At 41.1% G+C, this 16,742-nt stretch overlaps 1 protein-coding gene across 4 annotated transcripts in view; it reads left to right on the top strand.

The window, feature by feature from the left end:
* Positions 1–128: 128 nt before the first annotated feature.
* QRICH1 (glutamine rich 1) overlaps positions 129–16,742 on the top strand; it is a 43,614-nt gene continuing 27,000 nt past the window's right edge. The window contains exons 1-3 of one of the 4 annotated variants that reach the window (XM_014840368.3): positions 401–560; positions 2,034–2,093; positions 9,918–10,247. In XM_014840368.3, coding sequence (XP_014695854.1) covers positions 9,939–10,247 — 309 coding nt within the window. In that variant the 5' untranslated portion in view covers positions 401–560; positions 2,034–2,093; positions 9,918–9,938. Of the gene's footprint in view, positions 561–682; positions 1,236–2,033; positions 2,094–9,917; positions 10,248–16,742 lie in introns of those variants that run through there. The other 3 variants (XM_014840367.3, XM_014840366.3, XM_014840369.3) reach the window with 3 other exon arrangements.

The raw sequence follows: 16,742 nt of genomic DNA on the forward strand, positions 1-16,742 counted from the left end.
TGGGGCGTCCTAGGTGGGGCGCTGCTGGGGGCGCCGGGCCTAGGTCAAGGGATGTGGGGGCCACCTTAAGCGAGAGGCTAGGCCCCGCCTCTCTTGTGGCTGCGCGACCTAAGGAGGCCCGGGCAGGTGGCAGAAGGTGGGTCCAGGGAGAGAGCTTCGAGCCTCAGCCTGCCCAAGCTCCATAGCTAGGCCGATGTACGGCCCTGGCTCCGCCCGCATGGAGGGGCGTCCAAGGGTGGGGCGCTCCGCCCTACAGGCCAAGCTCCTTTTGCCGCTACTGCAGCCCGAGGCCCGGCCTCTGTCCTAGGCAGAAGCGTTCCCTTTAAGTCTGGCCAGGAGATAGCCTCAAATCTCGCGGGATCCGACGCTCTGATTATCGCGAGAGGGGCATTCGGCACCCATTGGCTGTGAGGGTTGAATGTAAGATGGCGCCCAGGGAGCTGTGAGGGGAAAATCCTGTCGGTCTTAGAGCGGCTACGGCAGAACCGGGGCCCCGAGCAGTGCGGCGGGGCCGGCGGGTAGAGCGGCGGCGGCGGCGGCGGCGGCGGCGACGTCGCCGGGTGAGGGCTGCAGTGGGGGCAGGGATGCGGCGAAGCTGCGGGCCTGAGACAGCGGGCCCAGCCCACACAACGGCGGGCGGGGGCGGGCGGGGGCGGACGGGCCGCTGCCCCTGAGCCCAGGAGACCTCGGGCCTGCTCCGGAGCGGAGAACGTCCCTGGGCTCTCGCGCCCCCGCCCCTTTGGTGGGGGAGGAGCGGGTCGGGGATTTGGGTGGGCGCGGCGCGCGAACGCGCGTTGGTGTTTGCGCGCGGCCGGGCCTGTTTATGCGCGCGGGCGCGCGCGCGCTGTGCGGCTATCCCGGTGCGCGTGGCCGGCGACGTGCGCGTCCCCGGCCCGGATATCTCGCTCTTGGCGTTGCAGCCTGGGGGCAAGAGCGGCTTTTGGGGCGCGCGCCCGCCCGCGACCCCCCGGCTTCGGGGCGCGCGCCCTGCTGTTGGGTGTCTGCGCTGCCGCCACGAGGGCGCGCAGGGCACCCCTGCTGCGTGGAGGGGCGGCAGCGTGAGGAAGGTTGCGGGTTGGGCCCTTCCTGCTCTGGTGACGTCCCCGGACCGCCGTGGCCTAGGCCTGGGGAGAAACCAACTGGCTTTGCGGTCTGGCATTCGGCACCGCTCGTCTGCGGGGCGGGCGAGATTGCTCGTCCTCGAAGAATGCGGGGACCCGAAGCCCATGTGCAGGGTGGGTGCGTGGGGTACTGCCTTGTTTCTGAAAGCGAGCCCTATCTGTGAGGGATGCGAACCCCCTCGAGTTTCCTCACCTTGGTCTGGTTCTTTGTGCTGGGGAGGGTAGGTTAATCCTAGAAGGCTCTTCAGCGGTACGTGCTTTCGTGTCATTAAGAAAGTAATTTTTCCATAAGCGCAATGCCTACACTTCAGCTGTGTGCGCTGCGGAAGGGGATCCTCTTCTGTGAAACTACCGAAGCCCTAAAATGCTGCTTTAAATCCTTAAATGCAGCCTTTTCTTCTGTGTGAGTGGGAGGGGCTTACTTGTATTCTGTTAGATTAAGGGCTCGCCGTTGCTCAGCCAAGAAGTTGCCCAGAACAAAATTGAGCAACCTGAGAATCAGTGCTTTGCCTTTTTTTTGTAATTCCAAAATTCCCCAGCAGAAATTCCTAAAATCTGGCCATGTATCACTGCAAAAGTCACTTGATACAGGATTTCAATCCTTTTCAGTTTTTTTGGTTTTTCTTTTTTTTTTTTTAACCCCAGCACTGTTCTGGTGCTAGGGGAGTTCTAGGTTTGTCCTAGAGAAATATGCACTTATTTTTTCTAAGACAAAACATTCTCTAGTTTATGTTTTACATTCTTGCTTCGTTAAGTTTAAGGAAACAGAACCTAAGAGGAGGTAAAATTAGCAATCAAATTTGATAATCATGGGAGTAGTTCTTTCTAATATACTGTATTATTTTAAGAACAAAGGTAAAATTCAAAAAGAGGCTGAGGATAGAAGGAACTTCTTTGTTCTGTCTTCTTCAGAATGTTACAAGTCTTAAGAACTCAGGACAAGCAGCAGAAATACATGCAACATGGTGACTGGTGAGTTTAAATCGTTCACATGCTGGAAATATGTGTGCAGTGTTTCCTGGTAATATTGAAAGATTACAAATCCTGCCAATCATTCTGAGTGCTGTCTGTCAGAAACTACCAGGTGGTGGAAAATTGAAGGTGTGGGAGAGCTGCCATCTTTGAATACAGCTACAGTTTGCTGCTTGAACATTTTTCTCCTCTTAAAGTGTAACTTTCATATTTTAGCGTGAGGAGGCATCAGCTTTTCTAAGGACATAAATGGTTTAAAGAAAAGCAGTCAGGGGGCCAGCCCGGTGGCGCAGTGGTTAACCGCGCACGTTCTGCTTCTGTGGCCCGGGGTTCGCCGGTTCGGATCCCTGGTGCGGACATGGCATCGCTTGTCAAGCCATGCTGTGGTAGGCGTCCCACATATAAAGTAGAGCAAGGTGGGCACGGATGTTAGCTCAGGGCCAGTCTTCTTCAGCAAAAAGAGGAGGATTGGCAGCAGATGTTAGGGCTAATTTTCCTCAAAAAAAAAAAAAAAAAGAAAAGCAGTCAAGTTTATGTAGGATACTCTTAAAATTTTAATATACCTTTCAGGCCTGCTTGTTCTGGAATATCTTTTTAAAACTATGTATTAAGTTTGATATCTGCCTTTTAAATTGGTGTTTGTAGATTTTTTTTTTGTAAGCTCATTAACTAAGATTTGCCTATTAGAAGATGCTCTACTTCCAGTCCTCTGTGATGAATAATTTGTGTATCTTTCCGTGAATCTATGCCTTTTCACATCCCCTTTCCATCTTATGTTGCCATTTCAAACAAAAAATCAGATAGTGGTTGAAGTTTCTTAGAAATTTGAATTGTTCCAAAAAGGTAACCATAGTCAGGGGCTCTGGGTTGGCTGTCCTCCATTATGACAGCTTCAGAATCAGGGATTTCTTCCTTCAAGCTTGCATGCCTTCTTTTAATTTAATCAGTTGTGACTTGTCCTTGATGTGCCATGCTTCTTGCTTGTCTTCTCCTTTTTAAATGGCCACCCTTTATCTGTAATGGTCCTTTATTTCTCAGCCTCAGAATGAGGTGTTACATGACTACCTGTTTTTCTCTGTTACTTTGTATTTAGTTGTCCTGCATTTTGTTTCAGGTGTTTTAAGTCCTCTCCAGTCTCCACTTAAATGATTCATTTGTTTTTTTCCTAATTGTTATGTTGTGATTTCTGTTTGTGGCTGCATGGAGAAATGATAGATTAACCTCTTGCTTTGCTGAAAGGGGGAAAAGAATGGTCCTTTGGTCTCACACTTGAGGCTAGGGCAAAACTATAGGTAGAGCTGGTGGGCTGTGTCAGAAAGCACCTTTTTAAGAAAAAATTGTGAAATATCTATCTGTATCTGTAAATTCAGATGATCTGTATACAATTTAATGAAAAATTATAAAGTGAACCACTGTGTAACTACTGCCTTTTCAAGAAATACAACCCTTCAAGGATCCTTTCTTGGTCACAGCTGCTCAACCTCTAGAGACTATTACTCTTCTGAGTCTGTGATCATCATGTTCTTTGTGTTTCTTTTACTTTTACCTCCTTTGTATCTCTCAACAACGTAGTTTTTTTTACTTTTGAATTTTGTATAAATGGAATCATGCTGTATTTTGTGTCTTCCTTTAGTATTGTTTTTGTGAAAGTCATCCACGTTGTGTGTATCTGTAGTTCATTCCCTTTTCTGTATTGTATTCTGCTGTACGAATATACCGTAATTTATCCATTCTACTATTGATAGACATCTAGATTCTGTCAAGTTTGCGGCTATTATTAACAATGATACTATGGACATTCTTGTCTAAGTAGCTTTGTATATGTGTGTGTCGTATACACCTAGGGATAGAATTGCTGGCTCCTATGGAATGGATATTTTCACTATGTAATGCAAATGGTTGTACCATTTTGTAGGCCATCAGTCTTTGGTAGGAATGTCAATTTAAGTTCTGACTGAAAGTGTGGTGTCCAAAAATAGAATGATGGTGAAAATACCCCTAAATCAGAAATTCCTCTGGTAAAGGCATGGGGCAGATGAATGGCCCAATCTGATAATTTTTATCGCAAACGAAGTAGTGGGTTAGTATCTTTTAAGAATAGAAATAGAAATGTGTTTCCCAATCTGCTTCTTTGAAATGACTCCTTATGTTAATTAGGACAAATGTGACTGCAACTTTTTAAAATGGAAATTGATTTTTTTCCATATGAATGTATTCTTCTAACTATACTTAATAAGCTGTGAGGAGCCTTCGGAAGAGTAGATGTGAACCTTGAGAAGGGCCCAAGAGTATGACTGTTGGGTAAACAGGAAGAGGCAGACCTCTGAGGCAGCTCTGAATGTCTTCTCTTAGTCCATCACCTATTCATGACCCACTCTGTAGAGCTGCGTGGGAGCTGGGAACAGGTATCAGAGATTTGAGGGGATCCAAGAAAGCATGATTCCGGTGAGTACTTAGGTCATAGTACCTAAATAAAAAAAAGAAAATTAGCAGACAGATCTATAGAAATATAATAGATTTGTTGCTTTGGAGTAACCTTTGTCCACAGTACGATCTTGTGTTCTAGTGGTAAAATAATAAAAATGATAACTTTCATATATTGAGGGTCTGTTCTGTGTCAGGCACTCTGCTAAGCTCTAGTAGAAGGAAGTATAAGGGAAATAACAGTGGTGAATGTGTGATTACAAGCGAAAATTTCCTGGGTCTGTTAGTGGGGGGCTGCTTTTGTGTGTGTATTGTTTTGCAAAGCTGCTACACTTAAAGTATTCAGAAGCAAATGCTTGTTTACAGACTTCCCCAACCCAATGAGCTCCTGAGTGTTTTCCCCTCTTTTTCCATTTCTGACTCCCAGAAATCAGGAGTACTCAACTATTACTCCACCTTCATGTTTTTCAGAAATATTTTAATTAATCAATTTATTTATTGCTCCTTGGCAAGTCTTTGACTTGGAGCTAATTAAGAATCTTGTTTCTTTTGGAATTATAGAGAGTAGTTTCATTAAGTTTATCCATTTATCTTGCTCTATTACCAAGACTCAGCCCTGTGTGTCTTGTGAGCAGCATCTTGAAGAAGTTAATCTTCATTATTATTGCAAGCTTCTGGTATTTGATGGTTTTATTTGTCTTTAAGAGTTTCAGATTTTGAATCGAAAATCATACTGTGATCAGCCAGAATTGTCTGTTAACTGTTAATTGCAGTATAACTGCTATGCAAAAAAGATTACTTGTTAATTATCTTTTTGGTTTAATACAAATTCTGGAAAATACAGAAGAAATTTAAGTCCTCTTGATTCCACCACCCAAGCATAACTACTGTTAGCATTTGGATGTGTTTTTTGCCAGTTTTTTTTGTAATGTGTATAATTAAAACAATACTGAAATATATACATACAATTGTGTTGGCTGCCTTTTCGCATATAACCTGTTCCTATGTCATTAAGTATTTCTTTTTAAAAAAACAAACTTTGTTTTGGGGAAGGCAAAGAATCTTCCAGGTATTAGCATACTTTTTTTAAAGCTGTGTTATAGAAAGATCTGTGGAATCACACCTTAAAAGCTTAGAAGCAGACCTTTTTTTTATGAATTTGGTATATAATAACTGGCATTTTAAGTCAGTGGGCAAAGGAATTTAAATAATTCAATAAATGATACAGGGGCAAGTTGCTTGGTCTTTGGAAAAAAGAAATTAGACTTTTACCTCACACTGTGCAAAATAAATTCTAAACAGAGCAAAGCATTATATAAAAAATTACACTGTAAATTTAAAAATTGTAGATTAATAATGACCTGATCTTAAGATAGGGAAGACTTTCTGAGCATAAAAGCAAAGGAAGAAACCATCAGTATTGAGAATTTGTTTAATTTTTCTCAGTGTTTTTCTTTACTCACTGACTAGTCTAAATATTTCAATATATTTATGAAACTTTTTTCTTCTAAGCAGCACATCAGCAGTGTCAGGTCAAATGCTGACTTGGTGTACTTTCATTATTGGATGTGTTGGTCTGGTGGATACTGCCAAGTGAGCAGGTTAAAAGGACAAGAAATGAAGCCGTGTATGGTTTAGTCTGTATAAATGGGCAGATTGGAATGTTCTTGCAAAGTAGCCTTTTCCATTATTTTTTTTTAAGTTCTCCATTGAATCTGTTGTTAATATTTTTTAGCTTCCTTTGATTCACTGGTTCTCAAATGATTCTGTCGACTTGTACAGAGTCAGTGAAGAACCTCCTGGGGGCTTAGTGAAAGAAAAAAGCAATGGGAATTGGAAAGCAGTGGCTTCTGCTTGAAGCCCCACTGACAGTAGGCTCTAAGCTTGGAGCATTGAAGAGGGTTTTATGCTTTGGAGTCTAAACTACTTAAAACACATGACTAGCTATTAACCAAAAGGTGTTCTTATCATAGAATATTTCAAATATTTTCACAAGAATGGAGAAGAATATAATATAATGAACACCTATGTCTTGTTACCTCACAAAATTGAGGTTCTCTTGCTTGATGCACATAAAAAAAGCCAGTTATTATTGGCATCCGCTTTTGGGAAAAGAAAACAGCTTTATTGCTAGATCAATCTGCTAGGAGACAGGGGCCATGTGCCCTCAGATCTGTCTCCCCCATGCAGGGCTTGGGGCACAATTTATGGGATGAAAGGTATGGTGGTCTGAAATGCAGAGATAGATGATTGGAGGAAAGGAGAAATGAGGTAACTGATGATTTACACAAGTGTAGTCAAGCTTCATGGCTCTTCATAGGATGCATGTGCACAAAATGGCGGCGTTACCATGCTCTGAGGGAGGAGTTTTTAGCTCCTTGACATCAAAAGGTGACTTATTGAGCATTTGTGCAGGCCCAGTTGATGGGTTGGTGGTCTCAACTGGCCTGAACTGGACAAGGGGGACTCTCAGTTCCTGAAAGACAACTCTTGATTACTCTGTTGATAAGATGAGGTTGGTTGAACTGGCCCTAGAGGGCCTGTGGTTACAAAAGTGGCAGAAATAAAAGTGTGATTGTCAGTGGTTGGTGAGACAAAGGTGATTTAAATGCTTTAAACTTACCTTTCCTTCAGGACAGATCAGTGTTTAAAATTGATAGATCAAGAACCAGAGGTCAAAGGATACTTAGCTGTTTTTACTTTTTGTTTTATACTTTGCCATACTATTTGAACATTTTTTTCTTAGAAGATAAATGTGTTACATTTACCCTCCCCCCTAAAAAAACAAAGACAAACCACCAAAACTAGGTGGAATTCTGAACTGAAATCTGAAGAAAGCTAGTTTCTAGGGAGAAAAGTTGGTGCAATTCTCCTTTATACTTAATATCAGACTTCAAGTGAGGCTTAAGTCTCCTGAATTACTGAAACTTGAAAGAGTGAAGGTAAATAAAGTCACTGGGAAGATTCTAGGGACTGCCTTTATCAAGCAATATTTGTATGAAGGTTTTCTGGTTCTGTAAACTTAATTTGCAATGTTTGTTTGTATTTGTGTTTGCTCACATTTATCTTGTTGCAAATTTGAGACAAAAAAGTTTTTGCTGCATGATTCTCTGTACTTTTTAAAAAATTGCTTTGACTCAGTAGCATGATTCCAGCACAGACCGTCTTCAGAATTCAAGCAGTTTCTTAGTATTTTATGGGAATGCAACTAATTGCTGAAGAAAATAAATTTTGAGAAATGTAAATTTCAGTTGACCTCTGCTGTCCTTTTATAATGGAAGCGAAAAACTGAAATATGTACCAGCGTGATAGAGAACTGGTTAATGGCTGTTCATATAATCTCTCCTTTGTTCTTTTTTGAGCAGAAGGGTATATGTAATTAGGTATTAGAGTCACATGTTGTCACATGACACATGTTCATTACATTAACTTTGTAATGTTGTTGGGTCTATGAGAGATACCTTCTTAAGAAGGAAATACCAGTTGTGATGCTCTTAACAAAGGGAAGCTTTGACAAACATTCTGTGCCAGTGGTGAGTGATTGTTTGTGGGTTACCTACACTGGAGTGGCCTGCTCTGAATATGTAACAGAAGGATGGCTTGCTTGGTCTTGATACTCTTCTCACATGTGCCAATGGATAGCACTGATAGCTTAATCTGGAAGTCTCATAGCAAACCTCCTAATTTTCTACTCTGAGAAAAGGTAACACCTCCTGAAGCAGAGAGAAGGGAGAGCTGGACAGGGGAGATGGTCAGAAGAGAGGTGAGAAAGGAAAAAAAGAGTTAAATTTCAGAAGACAAGAGGCTATCAGCCACAGCTTCACCTTGTGTCCCCTGACCTGCACTTGCTGTTCTCTGTACACTGTTGTGCTTGGGGTTTCCTGAGAAGTAGAGGCTCTCCTGAGAGTAGTAGCCTAGGAATTTTTATTTTAAACAGGATAAGGTATATGTATTGTTTTTTTATGGAGAGATATATTTGCAACGTGTGCATCATTATAAAAGACTTGTTGCTGCGTCTGTTTTGTTTGAAAGCACCTGCATATAATTTGTATACTGTATTTATACAGCACCTCACAGAAATATTGCCAGTGTCAGTAAAATAATAGCAGTAAGGAACATATTTTTTCTTTGGTCTCATACTTGCAGGACACAGTCTTGTCTGCCACAAGTGTAGAGCCACACGTTATATCTGTAACGTAAGGCTAAACATCTGGGCAGTGAAAGAGAGACTGATATTTCTAGCCTGATGGCTCAAGGGAACAAATCACTTTTCCAGACATTTAAGATTGACTGCAAGTCCTTTCTGGTAAAAAGGTTTGCTTGGTTTGTGTTATTCTCATATCTTTCTGCTGCTTTTGTTTTCGAGGTGGTACTGATCAAGAGAATGGTACAAAAGCAGCAGTGGCAGGGCACTGAACAGTCCATAGATAGATTGCATGATTGTCCCCCAGTAATTGAGAGTTACTAACCACTCCTGCAGATTAATTCTTAAGGTAAATACCCTGATGAAAGACTTAGAGAATTCATTTCTGAATGATTTTAGTAGTGACCTAGTTATTTGAGGCACTATTCAACTCCCTCCCCCTACTTACTTTAATGATATCAGTTAATATTTATGTAACACTATGTGTCTGGTACTTTTCTAAGTGCTGTGTATGTATTTAATCCTCATGTCAACTCTGTGAGGTAAATACTATTTTATCCCCATTTTATAGACAAGAAAACTAAGGTTAACTGACTTGTCCAGGGTTACAGAGTTAAGGAGATACCCAGCTGGGATTTGAACCCAGGTGGCCTGGCTCCAAAATCCATGCTCTTAATCAGTAAGCTGTGCTACAAAAGGGTATGAGCAGTATATGGCGAAATGGGATTTTTAGTGTTTCTGATGGGAGATAAAGAACACATCCCCTGTCTCTTGAGTCTTACAACAGCTAGGTGGCATACCTGTCCCTTCACTGTAGGACATAGTTGGCAGTGGAAATAGAACAGGTCAGTAGTAATCCCTGTTCCTAGAATCCTTGGTAACCCTCTCTGTGATCGTCACAGAGCAGTTTTGCATGTGACTTTTATTGTCCATTGCTTGGCTTTGCAGAAAAGATGGGATTGGCCTAGTGCAGGGCGAAGAATGTGTTTTTAGCCTGTTTCATCCAGTACTGTGATGCATGGTTTTGTTTTTTGTTTTCACTGTGATAGTTTGATTTAAGAAATGTCTATGGAAACAGTTTTCAGATGCCGTTAACTGAAAAAATATGGTGGTATAATAAAACTTGACTTTGAATTCCAGATATATACAGCTGCCCTGAATATTCTACTCTGATTGTGAGAGTGATTGCTCTCTGCATTTCAAGATATAAAAACAATAGCATAGTTTTTACTTCTGTCCATTTATTTTATTTCTAGGAACCCTAAAGACTCTGCAATATGAATAATTCTCTGGAGAACACCATCTCCTTTGAAGAGTACATCCGAGTAAAGGCGCGGTCTGTCCCACAACACAGGATGAAGGAATTTCTGGACTCGCTAGCCTCTAAGGGACCAGAAGCCCTTCAGGAGTTCCAGCAGACGGCTACCACTACCATGGTGTACCAACAGGGTGGGAACTGCATTTACACAGACAGCACCGAAGTAGCTGGGTCTTTGCTTGAACTTGCCTGTCCAGTCACCACCAGTGTTCAGCCACAAACCCAACAGGAACAGCAGATCCAGGTTCAACAGCCACAGCAGGTTCAGGTAAGAGGGAAGTATTGAGGTGCATCTTATTTAATAGATTTTATTTGCCATCAGGGTTTTGGTTAGTAGGAGCATCATATCTGTATACAGATGTCAGAGGTTATTTTCCCTGAGGGGAATATTCTGGTTTTTTTGAAACATTTTATTTAACACAAAGGCTTTCATAGTTAACACAGAATAAAAATATTTGTATCCCCTGTAAACTGAAAAGACCACAGGTAATTGCTGTTTGCTTTGGAGAATTGAACAATATAGAAATTAGAGGTCTTCTGGGACTGGATTGGATGTGACACAGCTGTATGTGACTGAAGCTTCCTTTCTGTTTTTGGCACCCTGAGGAGATCGAGAATATAGGGGAGCTAGGCTTGGCTGATTACTAAAAGTATGACATTTGGAACTTATTTTAAAATGGAAAGGCTGATATATTTTAGTGACCTTCATTTAGTCGTATGGTTCTGTGACTGAGGTCATCTGTAGATGTCTAGGTCTGCATTTGCTCTTTATAAGCCTCAAGAAGTATTGCTAATTGATAAACAGCTTACTGAAAGAGGAGAAACTAATACATTTACTGAGAAGGTAAAAGTTTTCCTCCTTAGGTGAAACTAACCATCTCCTACAGTTACAAGTGCTGCTTTCTTGCTACTTTCTGTTGTGGTTGCATGTCATTTTGCTCTTGATGCTTTTTCAGCCGAGAATAGAAAAGGGAGTGGAACATGATGGAGAGGAAGGAGTGTGGCAAGGTGTGTTTGGTGAGGTGAAAGGTTCGATTGTGGCCCCTTTGCCCCTCAGGAATGCAGGCAGGTATATTGGAAGAACATGGGCTCTAGAGTTGCATTTCTGGGTTTAAATTTGATGACCTCTTATTTGTTGACATGATCTTAATCTTTTTAGCCCTTGTTTTTTCATCTGTAAAATAGGGATAATACTGTTGTGTGAGACTGAACGAGATAATAGATAAGAAAGCATCTGGCACATGGAGGGATGCAGTCATTGTTTATTCCAATCTTTGTAAAGAAGGAAAAGTACAGGAAAGGTAGTTAAGAGAAGGCTGACTTTTTGGTTCAAGAAATTATTCTGCTGTTATTTATAACTTGGACCTCCTTTTTCGTAAGGTTAAAATGGTTTGAGATTTGAGTTTAAAGTGTTGTTTGAGACTTTATGTTCCAGATGGCTGATTGAGATCACCTATTAACATTATCTTTTTCCCCAAATCCCTTGTAAGTGAAGGAAGAAATGTAAATATAATAATAAATCCATGAGATAGGTTCAATATGGTAGACTCATAAGAATACATATTTTCTCCATTATAAGTGACTGAAAAGCTGCTTTAAAAAAAAGAATTTCTAGCAGTGCTGGAAAAAACAAATGCTTTCAAAAACCACTAACTATGAGAAATTGCTAAAAGAGAGGAAGCAGACAGAATCAGGTGAGAGAGGAAGTCATGTAGGAGAGAACTTTTAGGGAAGGGGGTACAGTTCTTGGGATACCCTAAGCCGAAAAGTGAGGAATACAAAGAGCAGAAGGGCCCCCTGGGGCAGCCTCAGACCCATGGGTTGGAAGTTGACCAAGGACTTAAAAACACAAACACACACACACGTCTGCATACATTTATGAGTAGGTACCAGGTACAGAATGAAGACCAACACTGCTGATTGGTGGGGAAAGGATATATTCCTTTAGTAGAGTAAGGCAGTCTGCTCCTTTTTTGGAAATAAAGTCAGATATCTCTCATAGTACAAATAAGATCCAGATGGGTTAAAGAGTCAAATAAAAACAAAACAGTATAGGGCCAGCTGGGTGGTGCAGTGGTTAAGCGTGCACGTTCCGCTTTGGCAGCCCGGGGTTCTCTGGTTTGGATCCTGGGTGCGGACATGGCACCTCTTGGCAAGCCGTGCTGTGGTAGGCGTCCCACATATAAAATGGAGGAAGATGAGCACAACGTTAGCTCAGAGCCAGTCTTCCTCAGCAAAAAGAGGAGGATTGACAGCAGATGTTAGCTCACGGCTAATCTTCCTCAAAAAACAAAACAAAACAAAACAATAAATCTATTAAAAGACAGTGTAAAGAATTTTGTAATTTTAGGTTGTGGAAAGCCCTCCTAAGGAAGAACATAAATTCTGACGGTTTTCTCAGTCTTTTTTTACACTAAAGGAATCCTTGAAATATTTTTCAGGTCTCAGGGAACCCCTGCATAAAAATTTCTATATTTACAGCTCACCGAATGTTAGCTTGATCAGCAAGTTAGAGATATAATAATTCAGTAATAATTGTCAATGCTCTTTTGATAAGAATCATATTTCTTTTTCTATGGATCTATATTTTGGCCAGCTTGTTAGTCTCCTTCTTTTGTGTGGTTACCTTCCCCACACAGGTTATCAATTTTTTTTTTGACAAGATTTTATTTTTCCTTTTTCTCCCCAAAGCCCCCCAGTACGTAGTTGTATATTTTTAGTTTTGGGTCCTTCTAGTTGTGGTATGTGGGACGCCGCCTCAGCATGGTCTGACGAGCGGTGCCACGTCCACACCCAGGATCGGAACCGGCGAAACCTGAGCCGCCAAAGCGGAGCACGCAAACTCAACCAGTCGGCCACGGGACTGGCCCCCAGGTTATCAATTTTAATTCAAATTATTAGTTTAAGTAGAGGAAACCTCAGTTTTTCCTTTTCAAAAAAATTTCGTACTAGGTTTTTTTGCCTTGTTCAAGTAGTTCTAAAGATTACAAATTTCTACCATACAAGTTGCTGAGATGTGGTTTGTGGTATATGATATGTGCACAAGTAGTTTTTTGCCTCTATAGTTAAAATTAAAAATGACCTTGTATCTAAGCTTTCTTGGACCAAATGGTAGCCGAGCTTACCTTTGTTGAGACTATCTTTCCTTTTCATAAATTTTAAAAATCTTAAATATATTTTCATTAATAACTGGCTTAAGCCAAATGGGATTTAATTTTCTAAAAGTTGGCTTTGTGGATTAATAATTTAATTAAAGATTGTAAATAGATATTAACTGTTACTTACATGAAAATCGACAATGTTAATAAATCTAAAGCTACCAAAATCATAAGACGGTGTTAACAGAAATATGGCTAAAGATACAACTTTATATAAGACTGAAAAAACTAAAAGTAACATCAGACTCAAATACAGGCTGAGCAGTTACAAAACTATTGTACACAAATGTTGGGTTTTTTTAATCTCTGTTATAGGTCTTTGTATACTTACTTTAAAAGTATAATATTTTTTTTTTACAATTGTCATTATTTAGATGGCAGGTTTTTATTTTTATTTTTTTATTGAGTTAATGATAGGTTACAATCTTGTGTAATTTCAGTTGTACATTAATGTTTGTCATTCGTGTTGTAGGTGCACCATTTCACCCTTTGTGCCCACCCCTCACCCCACCTTTCCCCTGGTAGCCACTAATCTGTTCTCTTTGTCCACATTTTTAAATTCCTCATATGAGTGGAGTCATACAGAGATTATCCTTCTCTAACTGGCTTATTTCACTTAAAATAATTCCCTCAAGGTCCATCCATTTGTTGCAAATGGGATGATTTTGTTCTGTTTTGCAGCTGAGTAGTATTCCATTGTATATATATACCACAACTTCTTTATCCATTCATCTGTTGATGGGCACTTAGGTTGCTTCCTCGTCTTGGCTATTGTAAATAATGCTGCAATGAACATTGGGGTGCATAGGACTTTTGGAATTGCTGACTTCAAGCTCTTTGGATAGATACCCAGTAGTGGGATGCCTGGATCATATGGTAGTTCTATTTTTCATTTTTTGAGGAATCTCCATACTGTTTTCCATAGTGGCTGCACTAGTTTGCATTCCCACCAGGAGTGTATGAGGGTTCCATTCTCTCCACAACCTCTCCAACATTTGTTACTATTAGATTTAGATATTTTTGTCATTCTAATGGGTGTAAGGTGATATCTCAGTGTAGTTTTGATTTGCATTTCCCTAATGATCAGCGATGATGAGCATCTTTTCATGTGCCTATTAGCCATCCGTATATCTTCTTTGGAGAAATGTCTGTTCATGTCTCCAGCCCATTTTGTGATCGGGTTGTTTGATTTTTTGTTGTTGAGTTGTGAGAGTTTCTTATATATTATGGATATTAAGCCTTTGTCAGATATATGACTTGCAAATATTTTTTCCCAGTTAGTGGGTTGTTTTTTTGTTTCAATCCTGTTTTCCCTTGCCTTGACGAAGCTCTTTAGTCTGATGAAGTCCCATTTGTTTATTCTTTCTATTGTTTCCCTTCTCTGAGAAGACATGGTGTCCGAAAAGGTCCTTTTAATACTAATGTCAAAGAGTGTACTGCCTACGTTTTCTTCTAGAAGCCTAAAAGTGTAATTTTTTTTTTTAATTTTATTTTTCCTTTTTCTCCCCAAAGCCCCTCAGTACGTAGTTGTGTATTTTTAGTTGTGGGTCCTTCTAGTTGTGGCATGTGGGACACCGCCTCAGCATGGCCTGATGAGCAGTGCCATGTCCGCACCCAGGATCCAAACCGGCAAATCTCTGGGCTGCGGAAGTGGAGCACGCAAAGTCAAGCATTCGGACATGGGGCCGGTCCTTAAAAGTATAACTTTTGAAACTAAAAGCAGCACATGAGGCGTAGGGAGGTTAAGTCGTATTCTGATAGCTAGTGTTTGCACCTAAGCTGTTTTAACTCCACACTGTGCTCCTAAATAGTGTTTCTAATACACAAACTCTCAAAACTAGGTTAGTATCACTGATTTTTAACATATGTTAAATGTAGTCGTCCTTGAACAGCAGTAGTAAAGCCCGAAACAGTAATTGGGCTGGGGAGTAGGATGCTAAGGAGGAGAGCTTGAATTTTCTTTTTATTAAACATGAATTACTTTTTTTTTTTTTTTGAAAGAGTTTATTTTTTCCTTTTTCTCCCCAAAGCCCCCAGGTACATAGTTGTATATTCTTCTTTGTGGGTCCTTCTAGTTGTGGCATGTGGGACGCTGCCTCAGCATGGTTTGACGAGCAGTGCCATGTTCGCGCCCAGGATTTGAACCAACGAAACACTGGGCCGCCTGCAGCGGAGCACAGGAACTTAACCACTCGGCCACAGGGCCGGCCCCCTGAATTACTTTTGTAGTTAAAAAAATATGTTGCTTGGGAATATTTTGCTTTGAACTTAAAGGTACAGGACAGTGATTCTTAACCTTTTCTTCCCTATCCCAGACGTCTCCATATGTCTATATTTATGTATACAGTCCTTTGATAGATGCTTGAGTACAGCAGTGAACAAGAGAGAGAGTTTCCTGACCTTGGGGAGCATACATTATAGCTGGGAGGAAATAGATGATACATAACATAATAAAAATCTAGATAGACTATAGTGATCAGTGCAAAGGAGAAAAACAAAGCAGATTGGGGTGGCCAGGGTAAGCCTTAATGTGCTGGTGACATTGAAGACCAAAGAGAGTCGGTAAACGAGCCATGTGGTTATCTGAGGAAAGAGCGTTTCAAATCAGAAAGCCCTAAGCTGGGAGCCTGCTTTTTTGAAAAACTGCAAAAAAGGCTGGTGTAACTAAAGTGCAGTGAGTGAATCTATGCGACTAGAGAGATATGACATGTGTGCACTGAAATATAGGGCTGAACAGACTGGCCTTCTCAACTCAAATGTTAAAAGACTTTTTGCCCCATAGTATTGTGTCTCAACCTAACCCTTTTGATAAGAATAAAAAATTATGTCTGTATTAATGTTATTTGAAATTTCAAAACAATTTACTACCTTGAGGGATGAGGCTGTTTTTCCAGATTGCTTTTTTTTTTTAAATTTTGGTAAAGTTAGATTGCTTTTTTATTTTTTTTTTTTGAGGAAGATTAGCCATGACCTAACATCTGCTGCCAATCCTCCTCTTTTTGCTGAGGAAGGCTGGCCCTGAGCTAACATCCGTGCCCAGCTTCCTCTACTTTACATGTGGGACGCCTGCCACAGCATGGCTTGATGAGCGGTGCCATGTCCACACCCAGGATCCCAACCGGTGAACCCCGGGCCACTGAAGTGGAACGTGCGCACTTAACTGCTGCGCCAGTGGGCCCCTAGATTGCTTTTTTAAAACTACCCAGAGTTTGCTCTGCCCTCATGACTTCCTTATCTGTCCAGCCTAGAAGCAGCACGTAGATTGTTGGATTTGACAAAGTAGTTACATCCTTAGAATCATTTTAGTGAATTGGTAGGAGACAAAGTTATTTGTCAAAGGTTAATTAGAATGTAGGTGTCTGAATAAAACTCACTGTGTTCCTTTACCCTCTACTACTAACTACCATGCTCACATTTCTGGCCACCAAATGTGTGGATTTTTTTTACACATTGACCAATTCTCCAATACCAGCTGGCTGTCCTTCAGTTCAGTTCAGACACTATCTACTTGGAGTTAGTGTCAGATCCCACAAGGCAAGGGATCCTTCCCACAAGACTACCCTCCCCTCCTTCAGACACCAGTTGCAAGTCCCAGGTTGTCACCT

The sequence above is a fragment of the Equus asinus genome, chromosome 21, assembly GCF_041296235.1.
Source record: "Equus asinus isolate D_3611 breed Donkey chromosome 21, EquAss-T2T_v2, whole genome shotgun sequence".
Lineage (NCBI taxonomy): Eukaryota > Metazoa > Chordata > Mammalia > Perissodactyla > Equidae > Equus > Equus asinus.